This window comes from Acanthaster planci, linkage group LG04, assembly GCF_054643075.1.
Source record: "Acanthaster planci isolate LZ-2023a linkage group LG04, COTS_SCS, whole genome shotgun sequence".
Classification (NCBI taxonomy): Eukaryota; Metazoa; Echinodermata; class Asteroidea; order Valvatida; family Acanthasteridae; genus Acanthaster; species Acanthaster planci.
In genome coordinates, this window is record NC_141780.1 from 11,414,294 (window position 1) to 11,429,759 (window position 15,466).

Sequence of the window (15,466 nt, forward strand, 5' to 3'; positions counted from 1 at the left end):
TCGCCAATATTGACTGCAATATTCGCGACCAGAGAGCGAGTCGTGAAATTTGGTCCATGGTCCGGATGCCCCATTTTCGAGACAATGGTGTTCAGTCATGCATGACAGGAGGGATACCATCAAGGTATCATTAGAAAGAATACTGCTTTTACTTTTCAGAGATCCTTATACATTATAATCATATCTCATGGTTTTGGCATATTAACCCCTTTCCTCAGGGTTGATACCCTGTACAGCGCTAAGTGCGTGGTGGCGGAGTAAAACCCAACGTGCGAATGGGGCAAGGAAAGGGTGAATTTCGGCTCTTACAAGATGAGTGAGGCACAACAGGTATATACTTTTTCCTTTGCATCCACTTCTGTTACTCACTTTCAAGAAAGCCGCTTGATTAATATCTGGGAGCGTTATTATACAGTTGACAGCAACTCATGCATGCGCCCTATTAGACACATGATTCAGGCGCGTATCGGAGGGGGGTGGGTGGGTATGTATGGTGGTAATAAGTTTTGTAGGGTACCTTAAATATTTATGTAAAAGAATTCAAAATCTATGGTGTATCTTATTTGCATGCGTTGTACGTACGCATACATCACTCAGGCTGATGCGACCATTTTCAAGGAACTGTGTTATTGTCAGGTGTGACCCATGCGCGGGTTTTTATTTATCAATCGGGATAGAGAACCTGACCTCCCTGTACTAACTGCACATACTTACGTTCACACTTCTTGTCTTATGGCATAACTTAAATTCTACCTCGCCCAGTATCACGTCACTCCGTGATCACGTGAGATTGCGCTGACCAAGCCCGTTCTTTTGCCTTTCTTGGGTGTCCCATTCACACACATCTTTGAACATCTCACGTGATCACGGGGTGACGTGATACTGAGCGAGGTAGAATCCTAAAATTAAACAACCTTCACAGAAGTGGAGTTTGATTGGGATTCTGCCGAGCCATATTACGGCACTGAGGGATTACGTGCCCTCCCTGCCATCTTCAGTGACACCCGCCCTACAGTCGATATTATTTCTGTAAAGTTGCTACCTACGTCGGGTCACCAGCCATGGATGTGTTCATGAGACACCATGCTTTGAATTCTGAAGGCTTGGTCAGCGCAATCTCACGTAATCCCTCCGTGCCGTAATAGATGGATTTCACATTAGCGCTGTCTGGGCATATCCGCCTCGAAACTGAGTCTCTCTGTGTTGAACTTCATCGCGCACGCCCGCGGAGTCAACGCAGTACATGCAGTATGCGGTTCGTAAGTGTGACACCACTTCAGTTTAAACCACGCCCACTGCACAAGATACACGGCCATCGTAGGTACGTTAGTTCGCGACATGGAGGAAAATGTTCGCGGTACATTGCTATTGTTTTTTCTTTGGATTTCACGTGTTGAGTCATTCTGAAAGACTCTTCAACAAAAATTTGCAGCTTGAAAAGTCTCAATTTAACATACCTTTAGGTATTTTGTGTCTTAACTCCTCACTTTCAATCGTCTGATCGTATTAAGAATTGAAGCTGACACATACAGCCTCGTTTTCAAACGCGGAAGTGCGCAGATCGACGCTAAAAGCGTCGTATTGGGACCCCTCTAAACGGCTCGGCAGAATCCCAATCAAACTTCACTTCTGTGAAGCTCGTTTAATTTTAGGATTATTCACATCCCTTGCAAGGACCAGAACTAACTAATCGGGGGATTTTTCGGTGGGTAGGGAAATTATTTTGGAAATTTCTGCATGCAACCCTATAAGGCCTTCTTGTGGCGTAAGGCCAAATTTTGGGACTTTTTACACATGCTTTTGGAAGGAAGGAAAGTGTCCCTAAAATTATCAATTTCTTATTATCTACAAATTAAAAGACCGAAAAAACCCAACCTTTTTCGGGAGGGGGGGTTGTGGCGGGGGGCTGTCTTGGAGCTGTCAATGGTCCTTTGATAGTTGCTTGTATATAGAGATCATAAAGCATGAGGATACGTTGATAGTTACCGAAGATTATAGCAACAGTTGGCATGATAACATTTTAATTGTTGTATGTGAAACTGCAACAGTTTGGGGCGGAGATACTCTCACAGCATATTTAGATTCTTTATTACTAACTATACGCGTTATCGGTTGGCCGTCACCTTTTCGTGGGGATCACATACTTCTATCAATTCAGTTTTGGTATGCTGGATATTACCGGTAACATTTTTAGATGTTTTTATTTTGAAGCTGCTTTTTTTTACAATAATAAAGTACACTTTGTATAATTTTCCTTGATGCTGATAACTTGTTACTGGCTTTTCTGAATTATTAATAAGAAAACATAATTGTAATGTTTTTCCTTGTTATTCCTCAAACTTGGTTCAAATTTTAAATAAGAATGTATAGTATTAATTCTCCAAGTTTATATCCATACAAAGTTTGGCATATATTACAATACTGCATGACAAAAGTTCCAATAATATAGGGGGAATTATCTATGAAAACTTATTACTTCTATATTCGTACTACTCACATCAATTGGTCCACTAGAAATATTCGTTTTTAACTTGAAAGTTTTATTTGTACCTGAAAAAAAACACACATGTCAGTAGCATGTCGAATGTAAAATACAAGACCCGATGCTGCTTTTAATTAAAGCAATTCACTCTCTATTTATTCTACCAATAAAATGAACTTACAGGGAGTATTTAGATGGTAAACACTTGGAAGTCCCCAATCCAGTTGTGAGTGATGGGAGGAAGGATATTACGATAAATATAGCACTCTGTTCTGCAATTGATAGATTTCACTTTCATTTCCATGCACTGTACGAACCCAAGTAGGGAAATAGTTGGACATTCAACTTCAAGTATTGATTCTTACTAAATGGTTACCGAGTAGCCCTCAGGTTAAACACTAACGTTTCCCTAAACCTTAAAACCTAAGCGCAAATAAGGCCAAATGATTATAACTGCTGTTTTTAAACCTTTTGATATTTAGGTTGAGTATTAGCCAAACACTAACAACCGTCAAAATTTTGTTCAGCTTTACATCTGATCACACCTTTATCAAATGGTACTCCTTTTGTTGCAGAACACATTGATTTACTAACATTCCAGTTACATGTACTTTGAACCTTGTTGGTTCATTTCATGTTAAACTGAAACAAAAGAGGACCTACCCTTAGAAAAAGCTTCTAACAAGAACAGCATGCAATATTTAATTTAAAAACAGAAGTGAGAAATAAACACTCTAAAACTCACAAATAACTTTTACCAACTAAGCATTTGTTTACACATACTTTACAGTATTCTGGGAAACTTTTCTCAGACACTATGTACAGGTTTTTCAACAATTATTTCAGAGTTGAACAAATTTAAATGTGAAAACATTAAGCACAAGGAATTTAATGTCACGATAAGAATCCCCTGTATTAGCTGCACAAACATAAATGCACAAACCACCAGATCGCATATAAAAATATATGAACATTTTGTGATCTGCATGGCGTCAAACTAACATAAAATCTATGGGCAAATTTACCCCTTGATATTGGGAGTATGCAAAGTTGAAGAATGCCAGCCTGTAAAATTCGGTGAAGTTATTTTTTGATTGTAAAAAAATCTTATATACCTAACCCTGCCAACAGTGCGGCTGCAAAATTTGAAACAAAGAGATGGCAGGACAAAAGAGCAAAACAGTGAAAGTATTTTGAGAGCATGTGTATACAAGTACAGGCTATGTAAGTGCATTATGTGTAATGTGCACTGACAGTGATTGTTAGCGCTACCATCTATACATACGTAAGACTAGTGGTCTATGCATTTATGTACCTGTGATGATGTCATATCACTTACAATCCCTTGGCTCTCATCCTTGATGTTAAGCTATGTTGGATTGGCATTCTTTACGACTATGACTCACTGTAATGTTTAGGATTGGCATGCCATGCGCTTATTGGAAACGCGCACTGGTACAAATGATCTATTGTCTAATGTAGATTTTAAACTTTTAGGCAATGAATATGAAAACTTGGAACAAAAACTATACACTAATAACTGTCAGCCCAACAGAGACATGTAACTAGGGTTATGACAACCTGCAGGAGCAGGTAACTATCTCACTGAGAGATGAAAAGGCACAAATGACAAGATCTGCTCTGGCTAGATACTTTTTTTATCCATAGCTAAGATTCAGATTTTAAAATTTGACTGTTGAAATATTTTGGCTAAATTTCATTGAAATGCACGTCTGATGTGTAGCAACTTTAAAACAACTGCTCAAGGTACAAGCATTTTACCATAGGAAACCAATGTGTTCTATACTTTGTAATGTGTTCTATATTTCATACTACATATACAAGTAATTTAATTACTGTGTGTCTATTAGCCCTTTACACATGAAATCTGACTACAAAGTGACATTGTTCCAATATCAAACACTTTTCAGCCACTGTAATGTGAACGTCTTCCTGTCTTTTTTTTCACATGAGAATCCTTCAAATGTTAGTTCCATATGATGATGCATGTACTAGGAAAAGGTCGTAGACACAATAACTTGCTCACCAGCACGATGGTGACTGTGTGTATACAATAGACACAGCTCATCAACACAACTGACACTACAGTCAAGTAAATCATCCCTTTCAGATTCTGATTGGCCCAATTGAACCTACAAGTTGTTAGAGCTGTTTAGACCAAGTTCCATCTCCCGTTGCTTCATCATCAGACCCTGTCTGAGGTGAGAGAGCTGCTGTAGGATACGTTCCTGCCGTTGCTCAGAGTCCTTCAGTCTGTCTGGATTTAGCAGTGGGTCCTGCTGAGAAAACTTAGACTGTTGAATTAAGGACATACAATTGCAGTTGAATTGGGATGAGTGTGTGTGCTGAGATAGATGCATGTTTTCTGTAACTCTGTACACAAGATTAGTGTCTTCTCCAAGTACCAGCAGCATATGGTACTGACTTTACCAGAAGACCATGCAATTAAAAGTGGGAACATTTAATTTGAAAAACATTTACAAAAACTTTCCCATACCCTTTTAAACGTTTCAACATTTAGCCAACACTTTACAAAGGCAGCCGCTACCTACCTTCATGTTTTTATATGTGGATAATAATATTCATGTATTTCAACAATGCACATGGTCCAACCTATGTTGGGGCATTTAAGGGACCACTCAAAATTTTCAGTGTTTTTAAATTTCAATTTTTTTCCCCAATTTTGTTTGACCCACTCACCCACCCCCAATTTCGATTTACAAAAATTGATGTTTTGATCTCGTACATTGTACATACATTTGATATAAATTCAAATACATGTATATGTATAAAAATCTATAATGCAACAAAGTATGAAAAGATGATGGCTAGAATTGCAATAAAATGTGCAGGTGACAGATACATGTGCTTCAGTGATATTTTATTTTTCATAATCAGCTTTTGCTCTTTCAAGAAACTTCCCCTCAGAAATGGATCTCCCAAGCTATGGCTACGCCTACAATTAACTGGGTCTCCACGTTCATGCATATGCATTTCTATCGGATCGGAGACGTAGATCTAGCTCTAGCCAACAGATTGGATGCAGTTTGCTGATGTCCGGTTAGTTTTGGATCCAAGGTGATGAACACCGTTATTAGCAACTGGTGTTCAGCGTTCACCGTGTATACCAGTAGGTTTATATAATATGCCTGGTATCCAGCTACATTTGTCTGGCCTATTGATCACTGCTGTGAGCGCCTCGCTTCCAAGTTCAGGAGTAAAAACCACCTCGTCCCATGATGTTTCACACGTGCATAATAAAGTACAGGCAAGGTCAACCTGTCTGTATATGGAAACAACATTGAAAAAGATTGCATTTTTGGAATGCAGGCACAGTGCACACACTACATGTATTTCAGGCAAGTCAGACATTTTTTTTCTGGATTTGAATGTAAAAAGTGAACTTTGATTTGCAATTTATTTCCTTGACCCACCAACCATTTTGAAAAAAAGTTGAAATTTAAGAAACATTAAAAATTTTGAGTAGCCCCTAACACAAGCAATGTTTATTTTTGTAGAACCCACTTTTTTCTCATAAAGTACATGGATGCCAAAAGGGAAAAAACAGTATGTTACAGGCATTGTTTACAATAAAAATGAATGGTAGATTACATGAATCAAAAAGCCAAATCTCTAAAAGGGGCGGTTCCGTTAAAATGCTTGGGAAAGTCTGTAATCAAATTTGGAACTTTTTTCATTTAAATGCGTAAATGTCCCACCCCTACATGGAGTAATTATCTTTGAAACAATTAGATCCTCTCTGAGAAGATGATGCAATACAAACTGCATGTACAATGGAAAGTTGCTATTATGAACACAACAGGGTCTACACAAAATGTTTGGTATAGCGGTCATTCGCTATAGCTGTTTTCAGTCACAGCACACACCTGGCCATTCCAGACTTCAGCCCATTCAAAAGTGTGGCAGCCAGTCCCACAAAATGTTTCAGTGTGAGAATGTTACTGGAAACAACAATTACATGCAAGATAGCTAACCCCAACAGTGCCTCCGCATTCAATATGATTTTACACACATCCTTGGGGGTTAGGGTCAAACATACAAAAACGTGAAATTCTCCCCCCCACCTAGAGTGGAATGAGTGTACTACTGCATACCTACCAGGTTACCAATACATATGCACGATTTCTTAGTCCATTACTTCCATTCGCTAAATTATTGAATGCTAGTTCCTGATTGTTGAAACAAGGAGGCCAGACTGGAAGAGATACAAGAAGAACTCTGTTACAAGGGAAAACTTGCTTTGGTTGGATTTGCTGGTTGTCTACACAAAGAGTTGAAATGTTGAATGCAGCTGTCATAGATCTTTCTCTTTGACAAGCGTCTACCTCTGGCAGCGGTTATCCAACACGTTAGGTGCAGGTGAAGAGGATCCAGATGGAGAGGGAGAGTTTTGGGTTGAAAAAGCAGGTTGTGGCGCTGAGGCAGCAACAATGGAATGTCGACCAACAGCCTCACAAAGTGAGGAAACCAAGGTTGTCTCGGCCAGTATGGTGCAATGAAAAGAATTTAGCAACATTTTTCTCTATCTTTGACAGCACCCTTGAGATCAGTGAAATGAGGGGGAAAGGCATAAGCTAGGAGACCTTCCCAAGAGACACGCAGAGCATCGGTCGTCCAGGCTTTAGGGTGTGGAAATCAAGTGCAAAACGTCGGGATTTGGGTGTTCAGGTGAGAGGCAAAAAGGTCCATGTGTGGCCTGTCGTTTGGTTGGCAGAGGGCACGCACCACCTCTGGTTAAAGAGTCCATTCTGTCGGGCAAACCTTGCCCCGGGAGAGAGCATCAGCCAGGTCGTTCTGTAACCTGGGAATGTGCCTGGCAAATACCAGGACAGAATGAAGAATGTGGGAATCCTGCAAGGCTAGTTTCCATTGTTCGGAGATCTTATACATCAGAAGACTGGCTCCCCACCCGTAGGTCAAAGCATCTGTAGGGAAGAGGCAAAGGGAAGGCCCGTGGTGAGATTGGCTTTGGAAGACCACCACGTCAGGTGGTGACTTAAAAAGGATGGCACTGGAACAAGAAGGTCCAGTGAATCTCTGTGCAGTCTGAAGTGAGACAGGAGTTGGAGTTGGAAAGGTCTCATGCGGAGTTGGCACCAAGGGACAAGGTCGACAAGACTAGCCATGAGACCAAGAAGTTGAAGCCAAGCCTGTGCATTTCTCTGATGACCAACTTAAAATAGGGCAACACACTTTATCAGATTGTCTCTGCGGGCCATCCGTAGGAAAAACCATGCCGCGGCAGAGATTGAAAATGTGGGCATCTGCGACGGAGTTGTCCTTGACTTGTTGTGGTTGATTGGAAACCTGAGAAGGGTTGTAAGAGTACAGACCCTTGTGGTGGCTGAAATAGCCTCGACTCTTGAGAGATAGCCAGGATTAACCAGCAATTCAGGTACTGAAAGATGAGAACGTCGGAGCAATGAAGATAAGCCCCCACCACTTGGATCACTCTGGTGAACACTCTTGGTGCGTGGAAAGACCAAACGGGAGAGTGTGAAACTCATAGGTTTGATCCTGATACGAGAAGCGCAGGAACTGGCAATCGTCGGTATGAATGGGTAAATGAAGATAAGCATCCTTGAGGTCTATGGAGGATGCCCAAGCCGGAATGTAGATTGAGTGAAAAACTGTGCGAAGGGTCTCCGTCTGGAATTGCCGGGGATGGATGAATTGATTAAGTGGCTTTAGATGGAGAATTGGTCTCCATTTCCCCACATCCTTCTTTGGGGTTAGAAAAAAGGTGGACCACAAACCCATGTGGGCACGGAGTGCCAGAGCTGGAATGATAGCCCGTTTCTGCAGTAGGTTCACAGTTGGCAGTAACGCTGTATTGGATGCAGGGGCGCTTGTAAACTCGAGGCGATAACCGTGTAGAAGAGTATCTCGGAGGAGCCAAATGAGAAACACGAGGGCAAGAGTCAGACGGCTGATGAAAGGAGATCTTCCAAGCATTGTTGATCCGCTTGACCTCACTTTCGAGAAAAGAAGTAAACTGGCCCGCAAAGATATCTTTAGCAAACAGGGGAAGACTCTTAAAGGTAAAATTAACTGACTCGTGGAGAATGTTCATAGCCAGAATAGCCGATTCCCTACGGGAGGCTGTAGCATGAAGAGATACACTGGCAAGCTGCTTGAGCTCTGTAAGCATGGAATCGTCGAGGCAGTGAAAGGCCATGGTCACAAACTCGAGAGAAATATCAGAGCCCTCCTTGCAAGCCCGGGACAAGACCTTGGTAAGGAGGAGAAAAGACATGTAGTGAATGCCCGAGTGAGCGGCCAGGTCAACATCTTTAAGAGCTGACTCCATTCATTGAAGATTCCTATCTTGAAATACATTGGAAGACCTTCCCTGTTAGGAAAAATCTTATCTCTGGCTGCGTCAGGAAATTCTGACACCAAGAAATACTGATCAAAATCACCCGGTGGGAACTTGAAAGAATGGCATGGACGGTAGCCTGGATTCCACCGCTTGGCTTTCGCCAGTCTGTCCAAAGCATCTATACAAGAACCATTAAGGGAAACTCTGGGAAGAGGGGGGATGACGAGGACGGCGCTTGAACGAACAGTGCCCCCTGTCGCCAGCAGGTGACAGGGTAGGCAGTCCCAGGAATTGTATGAGTTCTCGTGGTAAAAGACGTAAGCGAGACTCAGAAGGCGAAAGATCATTCACTGAAAGCGGCTCATCCTCATCCAGAGACTGACCAGAACCAGAAATATAAGAAGAAAGATCAGGACCAGAAGCAAAACCCACTGTACAACTGTCCTCCATCGTGGGTTGAGATGGCCCCGGGTGGTGAGAGACACCCTGAGGTTCGGTCGGAGAATCGCCCAAACAGGCTCGGGGCAGAGAGTAAGGCTCCAGATCCGGATGTGTAGTAGCCGGAGGAGGAGGCAGATATCAGACATAAGTTCTGAAATGGATTCAGAAAGGGTACGTAGCATATCCTTGGTCGAGGGGGAGCTAGAGCCTTTCAAGGTGCAATGTTTATTCTTCTGATGAGAAGAATGATGTGAGGAAGACAAAACCCCAGATGATTTGCGTTTCTTCCCTAAGGAACTCCCTCAGTCAGATTGCTGGGAAGAAGGTTGGCCGTAAGGGGGATCAGGCTGCATGTCTGCAGGAAGTAGGTCAGAAATAGCAGCAGGCCAAAAACCCTAATGGCGAAGCAAGCCTAAAGGTTTTTTTTAGGGGGGGGAGCAGTAGGAGTAGAAGAGGCCACCATAGAGTCCGACCCAGGTACCGTAACTGAAACCAAACCCTGGGTGGACCGAGAGCCAACCCTTTAAACAGGAAAACAGTATTTGGTAGCCATTGGCTCCTAAGGGGGAAAAATCTAGGTGCCAGCACTTTAGTAAATTTAGTAATCACGTGTGCTGAATATTCATGAACGTACGTACACACATGTAGTCCATCCATGCCGCAGAATTATGACCTGGCGCGGCACACGTCCACCACACAACTTGCATACAAGCGCCAATAAGGTCAATCCACGAAATCAGGGTTTTCACCAAGGCTTAAGTCACAGACGTTATGACGTCCGTAGTTTTAGCGTGTCGCAGGACGCCCTGCTGCATGAATTGCACTATTTCTGACAATCTAAATCCCAGCGACACATTTCCGGCATGAGCTCCATTTCTGATTTCATTTAAGTTGCAGGGAAAAAGCAGCAAAAAATGGAGCCCATGCCATTCCGTGGTTTGTAAAATGGCCCTGGTGTCCGTATAAAGTGCATCAATAACGTATGTTTAGATCGGGAACCAACCAAACTGTGCGCGTGATCGGGACACATGTACATGCAAAGTATGGTATATGTATATGTACAGGGCACTCGGTGCAACTTAACGCGACTTGCGCTGCCATTTCTACTTTTCCGGAACGAACTTTGAGTACATAATCATTGCTTTTTTTGATTTTTAAGTATACTCAAAATTGTTCAAATACATTTGTATGTATTTTCTAAGCTATCTTAAGTTGCAAATGGCGACTAGATGGTGAAAATATGATCACATTAGCAAAATGTTGGTCGCATTTGCGACTGATTTAGGTGCTATTTAAAGCATTGCCGAGAGCGGGACGAGCCTGCCACTTTCTCGGTCACCATATCCAAATGAGAAGCCATTAGGTGAGTGGGAGGGTAGGTGAGAAGGAAATTCCCGGAAAGGCAAGAAGGCTAACCCTGATCAGCTGCAGCCGATGCATGTCCACCAGATACGGTCAATATAGGGGTATACCAACCGCTACACAGACTACGTGATGAGTAACATGGAGTGGGCAGGGCCACTGCCAAACACTGTGACTATCAAGAGGAACAATGTGAACTACAGTGCAGAGAATAAGCTAGGTAGTACTGTGCAAAGATCACATAGCCCCACAGGCACAAGATGGATAACTCTGTCCAAAAAGTGTGATCACCATGGGCACCATTCGAGTAAGTGACATGCCTGCGCAGTTCACGGTAATGCGCAGGCGCACCACATGTACATGCCTGCTGCCTTAATGTGCATTGCCCAGGCATATCGCTTGCTGAAATAAATAATCGCCCATGTGATTACAACGTCTTACATGTATTTACGGTGAAGTTCTCCATCTTGCGGCACTATATGATCTTTGGTGCTGTGTACCGTAGATAACTGAGCCAGCCCAACATAAACACTCTCGGTAGTGGGCGGGTTCAAACACGCCCCGGACTGAAGGTTGGGGCAGAACAGGCGGGCAGAGATCTGAGGTGCGCCCGTAGGTGAGCGGTACAGTGGCAGGGACAACCAACCAATGCCACGACTGCTCGTGGAACCTTGCAGTATGGTGTTGCCAGACCTAACGGCAAGCCAAAGCATGTCGCCCGTGCCACCTGTTTGGCAGACTCACATACATGTATGCCCCAGATGGCCAGTAGAGGGGCGTAGATAGGCCAGAGGTTGCTGGGTGCTTGAAAACGGCCCATATGGAGCGTCTAATGACGCTAAGATTGCCCAAGCGGCATTACAAGTACTGGACAGTAAGCAGAGCAGCGCCAGCTGAAAAGCTGCTACACAACTATGAGTCCCCAATAGTGTTCCCGAGGGCAGACTCTGCCATGCCCCAGAAGGCCAGTAGGGGTGCATGGATGGGCCCAAGACGCTTGAAGCTTGAAGAAGGCCCGTGGGCGTGCAGCTGATCAATCAGATGCATCACCCCGTGCCAGGGGACCGGTTGTCAGACTTCTGCGAGTTGCAAAGAACTCGAAGAGCGAACTTGCGTGCTCAACCATACAGCACTGGAGCAAATGCGGGTAACACGTTTTTTTGGGTGATATTTGAGATCAAATCTCCTTGCTTTGTAGCGATTATCATGCAAAGTTTTCTGCACCAGAATTGCCAGTGTTTTATATATGTGCTTGGCAGCTGGTCTACATGGCCACCCTTGGACAGGTGGACATACATGTGCAATGTATGCTTCCCACAAATGATACAGATCATGCCTCATGCTGACTGGGACTCCAATTCATCTTAATTTCAAGTTTTGATCATCATCTAATTATGCTTCTTTAATTTCAAGCAAATTTGTAATTTTGGTAAAAGTGCAAAGAAAATATAGGAGCCAAGGGGTATACCCGAATATTTGGTACAGCAGTGTTTGTTACAGCGACGTTCAACTGTACAGGTGATCAGCTACTAGGCAGTCAGGAGAGCTGGTTTCAGGGGCATGTCAATCACTACTTGTAAGAATAAAAAAAACCGATGAACTTCATTACATTAAGTGTACGTAATGACAGCTGGTTCTAAGAAAATTGCAAAGGCAAAAGACACTGAACCCCCTTTTTGAGAGCACTGGTAATTTGTTTCTTACGTAAACTTACCCTTTCATTTTGTATTGGTAATCTGAATCTGTCCTCTCTTCTTCCTCTGTCGTTCTCATCAGTAATGACTGTATTCATTGTCTTCCTCTGTCTCTGCATTTGGAGAGACTCTGGTGTAACTGGTACGCTGTCCTCGCTCATTACAGGCTCTTCTGTGCGTAAGAAGGGCACAAAGTCACCATTCCTTAGAGGAGGTGAATCTGGCAGATTGCTGTTTTCTTCTGCCCACATCTGTGTCTCAACCTGGTCTTGCACTGAGTTTCTTCTCCCCTGGTGGTGCTCTTGGTTGTGATTCCTGTCCAAGTTACCTCTGACTCTTGATTGCATTGGCTTGGACCCTTGAATTGCCTCAGTCTGTATGCCTCCTACAGGTGTAGGTTTCTTTGTTTTTAGGAGCCTCCGGGGAGCATTGCGCTCCTGTGCTGCTAAAAGCTCTGCTGCCCTCTGTTGCCGCCTTTCTTCCCGCTTCCTCTTACTGACAGTCAGATCCTTGTCTGAATTTCGCTGGGCTTTTTTGCTCTTGGTACTGGCTCCCCATACTGGTTTCTCAGTCTTTCTGAATGACTTTTGACTGTATTCCTGCTCCGATCCTGCTGATGATGCCCTTGATGTCTGTCTCACAGGTCTCGTATTTCCCTCTTGAGCTTCTTTCTGGACAGTTCTCTTCCTCCCCTGGTCATTGTGCATCTGAGTTTGCACAATTTTCTTGTCTTTGCCCCTTAATTCATGACCTGCTTCTTGCCTCTCTGGTTTATACTCAATGTGAGCGCTGGGTTCTCGCTCCAACAGGCCTCCTTGGAGCATGACATTTTCTCGAGGGGGGAAGTGAAACTCTAAAAAAAAGTCAAAAGAAAGCAACATGCCACAGACATTTTTTCCTGCAGTCCAAGACAAAACCAAGAAAATGCATAGACACCACAAAACAAACATCAGCTATTTCTTATTTTACTTCAAACATACACTCTTATTATGCCAGGTCAATGATGGAGTTAGAAATACCTGTCTGCACTGCCTGATCATACACAGGAGAGGTAAATGCATCTACCATGGTAGGACGCTCGACTGCATGACTAGTCTTATGATCAATCACAACAGGTTCAAGCACTGTAGGTGAATACTGCACAGGCTGAGGCACTGTGGGTTGTTCTGGCCTGGGTGACGCCTTGTAAGCTAGCTGGGAGTTAGGTTGCTGATGTTGAGAAACTTCCTGTTGGTCTGCGGCACAAAGCAAAACAATTTGGTATAGGAACTGATGGAAGAACATAGAAAAAGAGTTTACCCCTTCCATCCTTTTCACCCCATCCCAAGAATGTTAAGTATAAGATGACAAACACAAATAGTGAAATATTGTGTGATTGATTATTTCTGTTGATAAGAGAGGAAGTCTTTGTAACAGTATCAGATTTACATGACTGCTTTTAGGTGACAGAAGTAAAGCATCAGATGCTGAATGAATGCTGGTCAACTCTTACGCATGCCAACTCATACATACCAACTTGTACACCGACCAACTCGTACGCCAACCAACACGTACACCGTGTACATGTAGTTTAGTTCATATACAAGTGCGGTGATGTGCTGGGAATTAGATTTATGAAGCGAGAGTAATCAGTGAAAAATGTAGAGTTTCTTTGATTTTTCCAAGCAACCTGGACCAAAAAACAGAACTGGGATTTTGAATCTTTTCCTTGAGATTTTTGGAGTGGTATATTATTTCATAGCCTTAATTTCTGTAATGCAGCTAGGAAGTATCTCTTTTGAAAATGTGTGGCTCTGAAAAGAGCTGTTGGGGACTATGTGCTGGAATTCTTCAAATGGCTGGACCATGTAGATGGCTGCAAACCGACAGCAACCCTGATCCAGATCTTCCAGCCTTGACGTTCAGCCTGTGGTGCCAGCCTTCGACATCGTTGTTGGTCCATTGTTGGTACCCACTCTTTAAACTAGGCAATTTCAAAAGTGATTAAAACCGGACGATTCAGTGACCATGTACACAACAGATGAAGACATCAAAACCTGCAGCTCCGTTTCTTTACTCATGTGCATGAAAGAATAAAAGACGCCAACAGTATCCTCTGCCATGACTGACTGCGGCAGTGGCAGAAAAGAGAACGTAAAGACTAACTGACCTATTGAAATCAAATTGAGTGACATCCAACTAGGAAGTAAAAGCAGGAATACTGTTACTGTGAATAGTGTGGAAACTTTCCTTTTTGACAAAAAGTTTGTAGGCCTAGCAACAAATTTTCACGGTTTGATACGAATGCCTGTTGGATTTCAATCATCTATTAAAGAAATGACATTCCCTGAAGTACGTCGTTTTCCTAGTTCCGGATTGTGAGAAATTTTCAGTCCGATCACGGCATAAACTTAGTTCACCCATATATCAGAATTTCAGTGAATAATTGTAAGCTTAGTGAGTTAGAACTACCCCTCAGTAAATGTTATCAATTTTTTGGCTCCGTAATTTTTGACAAAAGTCAAAAGGAGGTCACTTTTTATTTCAACCAATGAATCCTGAACTAGGAAAACGGCAAACATTTGCCGGTTCCGCAAACCATGACATCTGTGTGATAGGTCTTGTTTTTCCGACACAGAAGGGTGTGCGCCACATGCACACTAATCGTGGTTCACTGCAAGTGGTTCCATAAGTCAAATAATTTTTCTGAGAGACCTCTTCAAGTATATTGCTTGAAGTTGGTTGGTATTTGAGTTGGTTGGAGTACGAGTTGGTAAGTGTATGAATTGGCTTGTGTACGAGTTAGCTCGCGTACGAGTTGGTCGGTGTACAAGTTGGCATGCGTAAGAGTTGACCTGACCCCTGCTAAATAAACCATGCTTAACAATCCATAAATCCATACAATGACAACCAAAATAAAAAAATGATCCAAGTTATCCCATTCGCCTACAAATGACATTTCCTGCTACATTTTTTCACTTGTTTTCTCTGTTGTAACCTCTTGGTGACACACTGCATTGTGAACTGTCTATATTCAGTTCAAATTTTCCAACGTGAAAATTCATTTTGGATTGTTCACTGTTTTTTTTTTTAGATCTTTCACCGAAAGCAAGCAAAAGCAGTTAAAAATACACTACTATTGTA

At 42.8% G+C, this 15,466-nt stretch overlaps 1 protein-coding gene across 2 annotated transcripts in view; it reads right to left on the reverse strand.

Annotated features, from left to right (window-relative positions):
- Positions 1-2,519: 2,519 nt before the first annotated feature.
- The window catches only part of ccdc66 (coiled-coil domain containing 66), a 60,635-nt gene continuing 47,688 nt past the window's right edge, over positions 2,520-15,466 (reverse strand). Inside the window, exons 13-15 of one of the 2 annotated variants that reach the window (XM_022243672.2) lie at positions 13,363-13,578; positions 12,364-13,196; positions 2,520-4,779 (exon numbers count right to left, since the gene is read on the reverse strand). In XM_022243672.2, coding sequence (XP_022099364.2) covers positions 4,636-4,779; positions 12,364-13,196; positions 13,363-13,578 — 1,193 coding nt within the window. In that variant the 3' untranslated portion in view covers positions 2,520-4,635. Of the gene's footprint in view, positions 4,798-12,363; positions 13,197-13,362; positions 13,579-15,466 lie in introns of both variants that reach the window. The other variant, XM_022243670.2, reaches the window with a different exon arrangement.